At 47.9% G+C, this 13,654-nt stretch overlaps 1 protein-coding gene across 1 annotated transcript in view; it reads left to right on the top strand.

The window, feature by feature from the left end:
• The first annotated feature begins 5,769 nt into the window (after positions 1–5,769).
• Positions 5,770–13,654, top strand: part of Gpc4 (glypican 4) — a 109,755-nt gene continuing 101,870 nt past the window's right edge. Inside the window, exon 1 of the mRNA XM_050121670.1 lies at positions 5,770–6,483. Coding sequence (XP_049977627.1) covers positions 6,324–6,483 — 160 coding nt within the window. The 5' untranslated portion in view covers positions 5,770–6,323. The remainder of the gene's footprint in view (positions 6,484–13,654) is intronic.

The raw sequence follows: 13,654 nt of genomic DNA on the forward strand, positions 1-13,654 counted from the left end.
TTTTTTTTTTGTCAGTTTCTTGATCCTCACTGCAGAGAAGCTGGTCTTTCAAAGTCCAGGTGGGGGAGGGTGCCCCTCAGTGCCTTGAATCCCCTGGAGAGTGAAACTGTCGCAGGGTGAGTTATTTGCTTTGCCATAGGAGGGCAATCCCATACAGGACCACGGACAGCTACTGCTTTACCAGTTTCACTTGCAAAGACTAAGCACAGCCATCAATATGCACAATGAGCAAACTGAGATGGCCCTCTCCAGGTAGATGTGGGCCCTATTCTCAGTCCTAGGTTAAGGCCACTGATCTTCCGAGTGTCCAAAGGTTTTGCTGAATCAAGATTTTATTTTATTTATATGTTTGTTTAAAAACAGCGTTTGAGTATCTTGGCATCAAGTATCAAGACTGACTGACCTTGAACCTGTTATGAAGTCAAGGATGATCTTGAACTTCTTGTTTTTTCTGCTTTCTCCTGGGTTTATGGGCATACCCTATGACCCCCCCCCCAGTGTGTGTGTTCTGCCAGGAATTTGAATTCAGAACTTTGTGCATACCAGGCAAGCACTTTACCAACTAAGCTTACATCCCAACTCCTAGATCAATTTTTTTTCAAACAAAAATTCCATAGTGTTTAGGATGAAGGCAAAGTCTCTCATTTTCTAGTCTCTTATGTTTTTGGTTGTGAGCCTAACCTTTAATGGCTGAGCCATCCCTCCAGCCCTCTAGGTAAATTCTCTATTACTAAGCCACATCCCAAGTCCTAGAATCAACCTTTGTATAAAATAAGTAGTCATACAGTATAGCTTGCTTGCTTGCTCAGAAAGGTGAAGAACCAAGGGACAGAGAGAGCTACTGGGTGAAATTTGGTCTGAAGATATGCTGAATTTGTCCAAAAACATCTATCTATTATCTATCTATCTATCTATCTATCTATCTATCTATCTATCTATCTATCTATCGTCAGAGTCTCCTGCAGCGCAGACTGGTCTGGAAATCATTCAATGATAATCTTGAACTTCTGATTCTCCTGACCTTCACTTCTCAAGTTCTGGGCTTACAGACACGTCCCACCAATCCAAGTTTATGGGGTGCTAAATACCGAACCCAGGGCTTCACTCTAGTGACTGAGCTACCATCCCCAGTCCTCCTCAAACAATCTTTTAACAGTTCTAAACTAGTTGCTCACTTTGAGAAACCAGAAGATTTCAAATGGGGTATTTTCTTTCCCTGGGAAAATGCGTAGTTCTTGGAGTAGTTCCTGGAAGTGCTGTGGCGAAGAATTCTCAGACATTGCAGAGGGTCAAGGTTGGCTGTTATTTGCTTTCAAGGTCTAGAGACAGGAGTGGCTGGCTGCTGCTTCTGCTTGGAGATCCCCAGGCAGGCTTTCTAGAAACCTGTGGCTGAACCTGAAAGAGCTACCCATGGAACGGAGAAGAACAGCACTGTATTCACAGGGCAAATCCCCTCAGGGTGAGGTGACTTCCTGACATGAGAGAGAAGGATATATTCTTGTTGGCGCACATAAACAACTTAACATCACTAGGGAAGGAACCCTCTTTCTTCTCGCCCCGTCTTTGTATTTGATGGCGTGGGGAGCTAACCAGTTGATCAAAAGAACCTGATTCAACTTATTCTCTTTGCTTGGAGGATAGCACAATGTGTTCTTCGTTCCCTATGCATGAGATGAGAAATCCCTCGCCTGGGAAAGCCAGGTATGCTATAAGTGCATTCTGTCTATGTCAGCCCAGGCTAAGACATCTTGCCTCCTCTTAGAATCAAGCAGTATCCCGCACATTGTATGAGTTCCAGGATCAGTTATTAATCTGAAGCAAGGATAGTGCTACATGATCTGGGGGAAATTCCACATTTACCACTGACCCTAAATGAAACCCAGAGCACTGTATTTTGTGACCAAAAATAGCATGGGATTATGACAGAGGTCTTAGTTTTCAGTCTCAGTTCAGCTACTCAAAGAGCTCTATGGCTATAAGCTACATAATTTGTCTAAGACTTGGTTTCCTTGCCTCTTTTAAAAAGAGATCCACAAAGACTTTGCTGTGGGACTGTCTCCTAGGAATGTCAGAAGCTACACCCATAATCCTCCACCTATGCAGGCACCCCCAATTAAATGAGGGGGGAATACACACATGCACGCGCATGTGCACACACATGCACACACACATACACACACACACACACACACACACACACCATACACACACACCATACCACAGAGACACGAAAGTAGAAGAGGAACTTACTGAGAAGAAAAGGTTCAGATGAAGGGGAATTCAAATAAGAGGGGACTTGGAGAAATATGTTCAAAGTAAAGTGTGTGTGTGTGTGTGTGTGTGCATGTGTGTGTATGACATTGTTAAAGACCGAATTTAAACAATGACCCCAAAATTCAAAATGTCCTTATTTGAAGGGATGCCAGGAGTTGGACCAGACCCTTGGATCTATTAAGCATACCTTCTATCACTGAGCTGCATCCTAAGCCCCTAAGACACCTACATTTTTCAGCTATGAGGGTAAACCAGGCAGCATCTTGCAAAGCGAAAGGCGCTGCAGGCTACCATTGCGGTATGTCTGTGTGGCGGAATAGAACATGTCCTGAAGAAGGAAGGGAATACTGAAATGTTAGTCCATAGGTGGACCCCGAGAGACAGCTTGATGCTGAGTGAAGGTAGCCAGACAAAAACATCCCCACGTTGTATAATTCTCTTCATGCAAAATGTCCCCTAGAAACAGGAAGGCAGCCGGTTTGGTGGGCAAGTGGAGTACTCAAAGTGTGGCTGGCTTGCGGGATGATGACTATGTTCTGGAAGAGGCTATGGCACAATGTGACCGAACTGTGTATCGTGTATCTTATTTGTGTGTACATGTGCAGCTGTGTTTGTATGTGTGCAGAAGCATATGGAGATCAGGGGTCCCCCTTGGGTGCTGGTCCTCAGGAGCAAGTCACCCTGCTTTGTGAGACGGGATCCCTGTTTGGGACCTAAGAGCTCAGAGAGCACTGATTTGGCTTAGCTGACGGGCAATCCTGTTGCATCCTCCCTAGCACTGGGAGTTCAAATGTGTGCCACTACACTGGGCTTTTTTACATTGTTTCTGAATATTGAAGTCAGTTTTTCATACTTGCATGGCAAAGCACTTTCCCAAACTAAGCTAGTTCCCCAGCCCTCAACTGTATATATTCAAATGGTTAAAATGGTAAATTCAAGGAGCTCTTTCCCATAGTCTTTTTCAAAAGGTGAAAACCAAAGCAAATCGAAGTAGCAGGGGGCTCACATACTCCCCTCCCCCTGCACCCTCCACTACCACCCTCTCCCCCAACCCGGCATGGGTGCGTCTCCAGCCTGTTGGAGAGCTGGGGTGGGGGAGGGGGAGAGGATAAGGAACTAGGGCCATCTGAAAAGTTTCCTTCTGGGCGATATTTGTCTCATAGATTGCCAGTTGTTCACCCTGTTTGTATTTAAATGAAAGGAGACTTTGAAGTGGGAGCCGCCCCAGAGCAAGGCTTGGGGTTCCTGCCTTCTCTGGTAAAGTTCAGACTTGTCCAGATCTGCCTGTAGCCAGAGGTTACTGTTTCTGGTAGAAAAGGCTCAAGTTTTGGCTAATAACAAGCTAAGAGGAAGAGCATTAGTCGCTTGAGGGGGGCAAAAAAAGAAAAAAAGAATTTCTCTTCTTCTGAGAGGCAGCGTTCCAACTGCCCCTTTATAGTTTAGGAGAATCCCCTTTTCTCTTATTGTCACTGAATTTTATTTCATTTTAGTTTGAAAGATGGTCTTGTGTAGCCCAGGTTAACCGCAAACTCCTTGTGTCCCCGAGGCGCTTCTTGAATTCTTGATCTTCCAGCCTACACCTTCTGGGATTATAGGTGTGCACCATATACCCAGCTCAGAGTTTCATTTTACTATTAATGTTGGCTGCGTCTCAGATCATATTTCACTTGGCGAAGAATACCTTTAAGTACACATCAATGAAAGCTACGCGCTAGCAGGGCCTTGAGGACCCCATGGTTATCAGTTTAAGGATTACCTGGACTGTTCGAAAGTTCCTTGAAAATCACGGGAAATTTAGTGGAGCTGAGTTTGCATAACTTAAATGCATTTCCAGACCTCGGAAATTGAAGGTCCCAACTGGGTGTGGTGGTGTAGACATCTAATTCCAGCACTTGGGAGGCAGAGACAGGCGGATCTCTGTGAGCTAGAGGCCAGCCTGCTCTACAGAGTGAGTTACAGGACAGCCAGGGCTACACAGAGAAACCCTGTCCCAAACAAGCAAATAAACAACAAGAAATTGGAAGTCTCAGTTACAGACAGGTACAGTGTGTGTGTGTCTGTTCATGCTGCTGGTGTGTGAGAGTTAATATAATGAACGGAGACCGGAGTCTGCAGTGGGCATTCAAAACAGCTCCCCTAGTTCCTATGGCTCCTAGTGGACAACCATGTCAATGAGGTTTACAAAGAGCTGGGCAGGAAGTCTCAACAAACCCTCTGAGGGAGATAATTGTAATGATGGTTCATATCTTCACCCTATGTAATTTTATGGGAATTGAGAGTCTAGCCAAATAATAAGCTCCAGCCCTTTTCATCTGCCCAGTTCCCAGCACACTCCCGAGGTGTCTGAGGCACTTCTCACCCTAACCTCTTAAAGCAGATTGTAACAATAACAACAGTAATGACAAGTTCACAATCTGCACGGTTCCCTTCATTAAAGGAGCCCTGGGAGCTTCAAAAACACTCATTAATGGAATCTGACAAAGCTTGGAAGGTGGGAAGACTCACCCATGCCCAGTTTTCTTGTGGCTAAATGGAGACTGGGAAGGAGTGGAGATCCTGGGCTTTCATTCCCTGTGACTGCCATGGACCCCCATTCAAGAGTCCGGGTTTTGGACCCATTGCCCTTAGGTGAGTACTAATTAGTGCATTTTCCTTCTCTCTGTGGAGCCTCAGTTCTAACACGTCCATAGGGCAGCGTGGGAGCAAAAGTACTCCCAAGCAAACTTGGGAGAACATCTACTCAAGGTTCATATATTTTTTTTTTTCTGGCCAGTTTCAGAGTTTGTTTATATTTATTGCAAAACCTAGGGCACGAGTGGAAAGGGAACATTCTGTGGGGCTGAGAAAATTACTGCCAGTTAGGTACAAGCCTGTGCTCTATGAGTGAACACTGTGTGATGGGAGGCTGGTCCAGGAAGGGTAGGTGAGCCTCTCAGGCCAGTTCCGAGTTTCAAGTCCCTCTGCTGTTTGGAGCAAAACAATGCCAGTAACGTGAGTGGGTGCCTTCCTTGCCCAGGCACTGGTTAGGAGAGGTCCTGGATGCCGGGTGGCAACAGTGAGGCAGGTATTGGGGCTGCTTTGGCCCGCGGGGACAGCCTGTCAGGTGGCTGTGGGGAAAGGCTTGTGGCTCAGTCAGGGGCTGAAGGCTCCAAGACCCAGGCCACCAGGATCCCCGGGTCTTGGGCTCTTAAACGGGAAGAAACTGGCCTTTCCTCCCCGGGCAGGGGGTGGGGGGATGGGGGGAGGTTCCCCGCCTCTTGAGGAGGAGGGCAGGAGGGAGGAGTCCAACAGGGCGTGTCGCGCGAGGGAGTGCCGGGCGCCCCGTGCGGGCCCCCTAGGAAGTGGATTTGGCCCGCTCCGGATCCAACCCAGCTTCCAGGTTTTCTCCCGGCCCGGCCCAGCGTGCTCCCGCCTGTCTCGGGCTCCCCCCCCCCCCCGACACCTTGTACCCGCCCCCTCCCTCCCTAGGGCCGCCCCGCTTGGCCAAGTTTGCGGAGCCTCGCTGCGCGAGCCGGGCCAGTCAATCAGCCGCAGAGCTGAGAAGGGCACAACCGTGCGGCTGAGGGCTGTGAGCTGAGCCGAGCTGGGTGAGCGGAGCAGCGCCGGGTAGCCGGAGCCCCGCGCCAGCGATCACCCGCCGACGCCGCCCACACTCTGCTCTCCTGCGACGCCTGCCACCTTCCCTTCTTTTCCTGAGCCCCTCCGCCCCTAGCCAACTGGCCCGGGATCTCTAGCCTTCGGAGCCCCGAGGTCACCGATTTCCCGTGGGTCCTGCACCCATTCCACGCCTTTTTCCCTGTACTCCACCCCGGCCGGGCGCCTGGCACCGGGGACCGTTGCCTGCCGCGAGGCCCAGCTCCACTTTTCGCCCGCGTCTCCTCCTTTTGCCCTCCTCCTCTTCCTTCTTTGCTACCAACTGCAACTCCTCGGTCCTCGCTCAACTCGTGAGTCCTTGACTCCGCGCTTCTCCGCCCGCTCCGCAGCCCCGCTTCCCATCCCGTCTTATCCTGTTCCCCAAAGGTGGGAGCGCATCTGCCCGGGTCCGCACCATGGCAAGGCTAGGCTTGCTCGCGCTTCTCTGCACCCTGGCCGCGCTCACTGCCTCGCTGCTGGCTGCGGAGCTCAAGTCGAAAAGTTGCTCGGAAGTGCGACGTCTTTACGTGTCCAAAGGCTTCAACAAGAACGATGCCCCCCTCTATGAGATCAACGGTAGGTGGGAATCCTCCCCCATTTTCGAGCGGTGGGCACCCCGGGAGAGGGGCGGCCCCCCACGCCACACCAGGTAGCCTAGAGGGTGAAACCGGCAGGCGGGAGCCAGCTCCGGCGCGGAGCGGGCACCGCGAGTGGAGGGGCGCCGCCGGTTTGTGTAGTGCTACTCGGGTGTTTTGCGGCGGCGCCCCCCCCCCAAGTCTTTTCGGTCCCGGGAAGACACTAAGGACTATGGCCCTTAGAGTGCGTGGCATGGGCTCTCTTGCCTTTTCCGGGTTGAATTCCTTACTGGGTTCCCCGCTTTGTTGTGTGGGTGACGACGAGGCCGAGTGGGGGCGGGGTGGGGGAACCTCTCGGAGTTTGCAGATTCCTTGGGGCGCAAAAAACGTGCGACTTGAATGAGTGGTTCCTTGACGTTCACCTAAAACCCCTCTCTCCGCCTCTCTTCCACCGCTGACACGGATTCGTTTTAGGACCTGCAAGGGCTTTAGAAGTCACCTTTAAAAAGCGAAAGCCCTCCTTTACTCCCCACTCTTCCAAATCCTAACTTTTGGGAAGTCTCCAGGTTTCCGGAAGGTGTTGGATAAGAAGGGTATTTCCCTCCCATTTCTCTCTTCTCACCTCATTTTAAGGGTTAATTGCACTTTCAATTACAGACCTTTGAAAGGACTGATTACAGGAAACCTGAATCTCAGTTTGGAGATGGTTATGCAAATGAAGATGGCTTTGCCTCTGAAAAAGTTCACCGGATTTCAGCACAAGGGGGGGGGGGGACGTGGGATGTTTGGGGAAGCCCTCCTGGAGCTTGGGGAGGCAGCACCCCAGGTACTCACTCCCTCTTCTCCTGGTCGGGAGGTCTCCAGGCCCGCCGGTGGCAGTGCCTGGGCGAGTCCTCCTTCCCTGTTGTACTAGATTTTCGCAGTTGCCAACTGTTGCGCTCAGCCCTGCGGGTTGGCGCCCGAAGCGGCACAGGTAGCTTGTTCACCCTTGGGGCTCAGAAAGAGCCACGAACCTTACTGGCTCTTGGCCAGCTTAACCTAACGGAGGAGTTAGAGATTCGAGCCCCGAAGGCCAAACCTCCATTCCGAACCTTTCATGGAAGTGTGCAGAGTGCGCCTTTGCCTCGCTGTACTGGTTGCCCGGGTGGGGCAGGCGGGGGGGCCAGCATCCAGCAAAGGAAATACTGTAATTTTAACCAGGCACTTCCAAAGGCTTAGGAAGACTTGGGGGGTGGGGGGGGCGCGCTCATCTTTTGGAAGGGCTATTAATAACCTTGGAGATTAAGTGCAGTCATCAATTACATATAAATTACAAAAGTAATTGAGGGAAGTTGCTGGGCACTTTGAGAGTGTAACCGGCCTCCGTCTGGAAATAGAACTGAGGAAATTGTTGGAAGTAGCCCAGGCGGCCCCCGCACCTTTGCAGTTGTCAAGTAACTCACACGCTATGATGAAAGGTTGTTTGCCCTTCAGCCGCCTGTCTTTTTGGGAGCTCAAGTATGTCCTCCCAGCCTCACGATTTTATTGGTTGTAGTGCTCTGAAAAGCCCCCTTTCTTTCCCCCTCTTCCTCCTGGCCTGCCAGTAACAGAGAACTGAACCAGCAGTCGCTGAAGCTTGGGGGCTCTGCAGGTCAGACCTGGGGTCTTTGTGCCTTGCACAGTTTGGGCCTGGGTGCTTCAGAGATGATTGCCGTGAAGATTACACTTGTCATTCCCACGTTCTGAAGGGAGGCATGCAGCCATGCCCTTACTGAGAAAGGGACAAGTCTCCATCTGGTCGTGCAGACAGTATGTGCCTTTGAGATGGACTGGAGGCTTTTCGGGTGTGGGTTACCCAATCGCCGCCCCCCCATCAGGTTTGGGGGTATGCAGTCTCAGGAGATGTCAGGGCATCTTCCCCAGTCAGCATCTAATGGGAAAGGTAGCTGGGAAGGAGTTCAGGGACACTTAAGTGTTCCCATGGATCGTCATCAGCCCTGGAAAACACCTGAGGTACATTTTTGCATAAATGTCTTATCTGGATCTCCACCCCCCCAAAAAAAGATAGAGGAGTTACTAGTGACCTGCGGCAGGAAATGGAAGCTAATGTGCTCACACCCAAAACATTTTATTCTTTTTGTCTTGTCCTTCATCTCCCTCCCAGGGCTGCTGCTTTTATTTCCCCCTTTGAATGACCTACTGGACTGCATTCTCCTGAGGAACAAAGGAAGTGCCTTTTTAGCTGGAATCCTTGGAAGACCACCAAGGACTTTAGCTCTTGCAGTGCAATTTCGCACCACTTTCAACAATAACAAAAATGCATGACTGAATGGCTCAAAAATGTGGAGTGTTAGAGGCATTCATTTGAGTCTAGGACACTGTCACAACACAGACAGACCCAAGCAAATACCTTTAGACGGGTGATATAGAAATGGGGTAGTCTTTATCATTACCCTGGCCCCTCCAGTTGCACACATTAGCCTCATCTTGTGTGGACTATCCCCAGAGAATTTTGGCCATTTGGGGAGGCAGTTGTGGAGAAGTCAATGTAAAGACTTGGGTTCAGCCCAGGTCCAAATGAATTGGACCTAGTACCTTACTTGGGAGAAGTTAACGATTTTCTTCAAAGCCAGAGATGGTTTTCTAGGCAAAGTGTTGCAGTGTCTAGGTGACCAGTTCATTGAGCCCTAGGCTAATCCAAGTTTAAATTTTTATTTTATTTGGAAAGCAGGGTGAGGATTGGATCTAGGGCTTTGGATGTTCTAGGCAAGTGCTCTACCACTGAGACTCTTGATAGCCTTGAACTTAGCCTTCTAGAGTTCTGAATAGGCTTTGAGAGGAAGCCACATCCCGAAGGACTCTCAGTTACAGATCATAGTTGGGATGATCTGATTTTTTTTTCATCATAGATGGTTGTGAGCCACCATGTGGTTGCTGGGAATTGAACTCAGGACCTCTGGAAGAGCATCCAGTTGTCTTAACCTCTGAGCCATCTCTCCAGCCCCTGATCTGATGTTTTTTTTTTTAAGATTTACCTATTTATTATGTATATAGTGTTGGCACCAGACCTCATTACAGATGGCTGTGAGCCACCATGTGGTTGCTGGGCATTGAACTCAGGATGATCTATCTGATCCTGATGTGTTCTCAAGGGTGTTAGAGAATAAAAGTACACCATACTGCCAGGGTTTTCAAGTGAGGTTCTGCCTTGCCCATCTGCTCGACACCAGTACTTTTCATCTAAGGGCCAGTAGGGATGCTATGAGAAAAAAAAACGTCTGTAATAGCTTTTATTGGCCATATCTTTCCGGAGTGCCTGCTATGGGAAGTATTCTGTGCTTAGTATTGCAGAGACAATAAGAAGGACAGGAAATTCACCCCCTACACACGCACATACACACACACACACACACACACACACCACCTTGTCTGGTAGTAGGGAGATAAGCCATTCACACAGACTTCGAATGCACTAAGAAGTGCGACAAGTACCATGTGAATGAGACGAGAAATGTGGCCTTGGGGTAGCTCAGTGGTAAAGCATGTGCTTAGCATGTTCCAGGCCCTAGGTTCAACCCCCAGCACTAAAATAGAGAGAAACCACAAACAAAGAGAAAGGATTGGGACTAGAGTATTAAATGGGTAATGATAGTTCGTTAGTATAAAACAATAGACTATCTAGAATTCTAACTGTTCTCATCAGGATATGCAGCAACTAGCATTTTACTAATAGCCTGCTGGAATTGTCTAAAAGAGTGTGGCATTTAGTCAGAAGATACTATTGGACTTGTAAAAGGTCCCTCTTCACAGTGACATAGAATGATTCCAATGAGAAATTTGTGCTGGTCACTGTGATCTTGGAATCTTTGTTTCCTGTTCATTTATCTTCATGAGCAAAGCACCTGTGAGCATGTATCTACACTTGAAAATGCTTGCATGTGTATCTCAAAGGATTCTGGGAATTACTTATGCTTTGTTGGGACAGAGTGGGGAAGAGAAGGAGTTACTGAGATTTTATTGTAAATCAGACAAGATACGTTTTCAAGGTTTGCGTTTCCCTCTTGCTGCTGGCTTGGATTTTTTTGTTGTTTTGAAACAGGGTCTCACGAAGTAGCCCTGGCTGTCCTAGAACTCACTACATAGACCAGGTTGGCCCTGAATGCACAGAGATCTGCCTGCCTCTGCCTCCCAACTGCTGGGGTCAAAGGTGCGTGCCACTATGCTTGGCGTGGGTTGGATTTTCTTACTGATTTTATGATTTCTTAATTTATTGACATCAGCAATTTGGCTCTCTGTGTTTCATTTGAGAGGGTCCTAGAGAGGTCCAGGACCTGTCTCTGCAGCATTAAAGCAACTGACTTCGGGTGTGCTCAAAAAAGAACTTAGTAGCAGTTCTGGCTTATGCAGTTGAATCTCTTCTCGAATGTATAAATATAAAATATTGGATTCAGCGTAATTACTATTTTCCTTTTTGGTTTGATTCACATCAGGTTGCACGCAATTTCAGGATTAGCTGGAGACTAGATTGAGGAAGCAACAGGGGAGTTTTCTGTGTTTTGAACATCAGTGTTAATCTGAGTCAGTTCAGAGTGTCTCTCTGGCTCCCCGGTTTAACTGTTTTAGGTAGCACAGGGTTTGTTTCTACATATCCTCACAGAGATTCATTTTGGCCTTATAATAGCTAGTGTGTACTTTTCTTGGCTCAGCCTTGTGCTAAGGACTTTGTCTTATTAAAATGCCACAACTATCATGCAGCCAAAATGATCACCTCTAATTTACTCATAGAAACTGAGATCGGAAGGGCTTAGGAAATACGTTCACGGGGCTGGAGAGATAGATAGTTCAACAGTTAAGAGCACTGGTTGCTCCTGCAGATGACCTGGGTTCCATTTCAAGCACCCACATAGAGGCTTACTACCATCTGCAGCTCTAGTCCCAGGGGATCTGATGCCCTCTTCTGGCCACTGAGGCACCAGGCGTGCACGTAGTACACAGACATGTGGGCAAAACACAGAAAAGTAAATAAGTAAATGAAATGATTAAAATTTAAAAGAAAAGATTTTCAGAGTTCTACAGCTAGTGGCAGAGGTGGGATTTGAACCCAGGTCATCTTGGACCCAGATTAATGTATGCACTTTGTGAGCAGGTGATAAGACAGGAAGGCACATTCTCTAGTCCCCTGGGGGTTTGAGATATGTGAGACCGGGTCGCATTACCCTCACACTGCAGTAGAGAGAGAGGATCCAGTCACATCAACAGGCAAGATGTCAAACCCAGATACAGACAGTAAAGAGTGCATGGTAGAAGGGATTAACGATATTTTCTGGACCATGGGGAGCAGTGAGGGTTCCTAAGGAGGACAACGGCATGGCTTAAGTTGTTTTAGAAAGATAATTGGCACCACTTTGGAGTTGGTCGATGAGGCAGGAGATAAAGGTGGGAAGGCTATTTCGAAGGTTAGCTGGTCGAGCTGCCACTCATCTTCCCATTCTGATCTCCCTGTTGCCTGCTGCTTTGAATGGAGTCATCCTTCTGCATTGAGCTTTGGTGGCTTCAGGTATCTTAAATCACCCTGTTTTCATTAAGCCACTGCCAAACTGTCCAGGGTTCTGTGTACTCTTCCTCCTAAGCCTCTGCCGGGACCAGAACTTTGCGCAGAACTGCTTTGTGCTCTGGTAAACTGCTAACAGCCACGTATGCATCTTCTCTCCTCTCGCCAGTAGCCAGTAGCCGCTCACAGGCGGGTACCTCAACTCCATCTAGAATCCTCTGCCTACCAGAAATGAGTATGGTACAGTGTTAAAACAAGTGAGGGGGCCGGAGAGATGGCTCAGGGGTTAAGAGCATTGCCTGCTCTTCCAGAGGTCCTGAGTTTAATTCTCAGCAACCACATGGTGGCTCACAACCATCCGGAATGAGGTTTGGTGCCCTCTTCTGGCCTGCAGGCATGCACACAGAATATTGTATACATAATAAATAAATATTTAAAAAAATAATAAAAAAAAAACAAGTGAGGGGCTCATGCCTATGGGTCCATGGCACCGGTGATGTAATGGCATACCTCTGTGGTATATAACAATTCCTGGGCTTCCAGGAATTTTGGACCTAAACACTTAAAAGTGGGAAAAACTGAGTAAATTTCCCTATCTGTTGAAGGAAGGAGACGGGAGAGCATTTTTATGCTTTGAAGTAGTAAATGCTATTATTAAACTACCAAGTGCCCATTTCGAGGCGGTTACTTTCTTGCATTTGTTTGTGTGTTTATGTGGCAGTGGCGGGGAGTCGCTGCTGGGTGCTTGTCATGTGCGCCTGTGAATGTCAGGACAGCTTGGGAGTATTGGTCCTCTTCTGACTCCACTGGGATCCCAGGACTGAACTCACATGCTCAGGCAGGCGCCTATATCCTGTGAGCCATTTCACCAAGGCCCCATCATAGGAAATTTTAGGAACTATTCAGAATTCTCTTTTTCTTCATGTCTTGAGATAACACTTTAAGGAACAGACAATGGAGGTGGTTAAGATTCTGCACTCTTGGAAGAGTACATTAAAATTAAAATGTTAGGTCCAGAGTATCAAGCTTGTTTAATGTAGAGGAGTTTTTTTTCCATAAACTAAACAAAAACTCCTTAACTTTTGTCTTTATCACGTATAATAAATGATACAGACGTAAGCATCTGAATATTTTCTACAAATAAAGCAGATACATTAAGATGTGAACAGGTAAGAGCTAACATTTTCAGTTGCTCGTGGTTAAACATCTGTTGCTTGCTAGAGAGAACATGAAAGTGCAGAGAATTCATGCAGTGACTCCATCCTGGAGGTAATTGGAAATATTATATTTAAGTTCTGATGCATTTAATTTTGCAATCTGCTGGGAGAGGAAAAAAAATCAAAGAGACCCATCAGCCAGGTATTTGACTTTTGAAAAAGGAACTCTAACAAATGTTCGAAATTAGGGGAAAAATGGAATGGAAGAGTTAAAAAAAAAAAGTCAACAACCTCCAGGAAGCCTGGAAACTATGTAAAAACATCTTATTGGAAGCCCAGATAAATGTGTGCCAGACATCAAAAAGACCAGCTGCTTGGGGGCAGAGAGGAGAGAGAGAGAGAGAGAGAGGGAGAGAGAGAGAGAGAGAGAGAGAGAGAGAGAGAGAGAGAGAGAGAGAGAGAGAGAGAGAGAGAGAGAGAGAGAG

The sequence above is a fragment of the Alexandromys fortis genome, unplaced genomic scaffold (genome assembly GCF_014885135.2).
Source record: "Alexandromys fortis isolate MF-2015 unplaced genomic scaffold, M_Fortis_MF-2015_v1.1 scaffold_194, whole genome shotgun sequence".
Classification (NCBI taxonomy): Eukaryota; Metazoa; Chordata; class Mammalia; order Rodentia; family Cricetidae; genus Alexandromys; species Alexandromys fortis.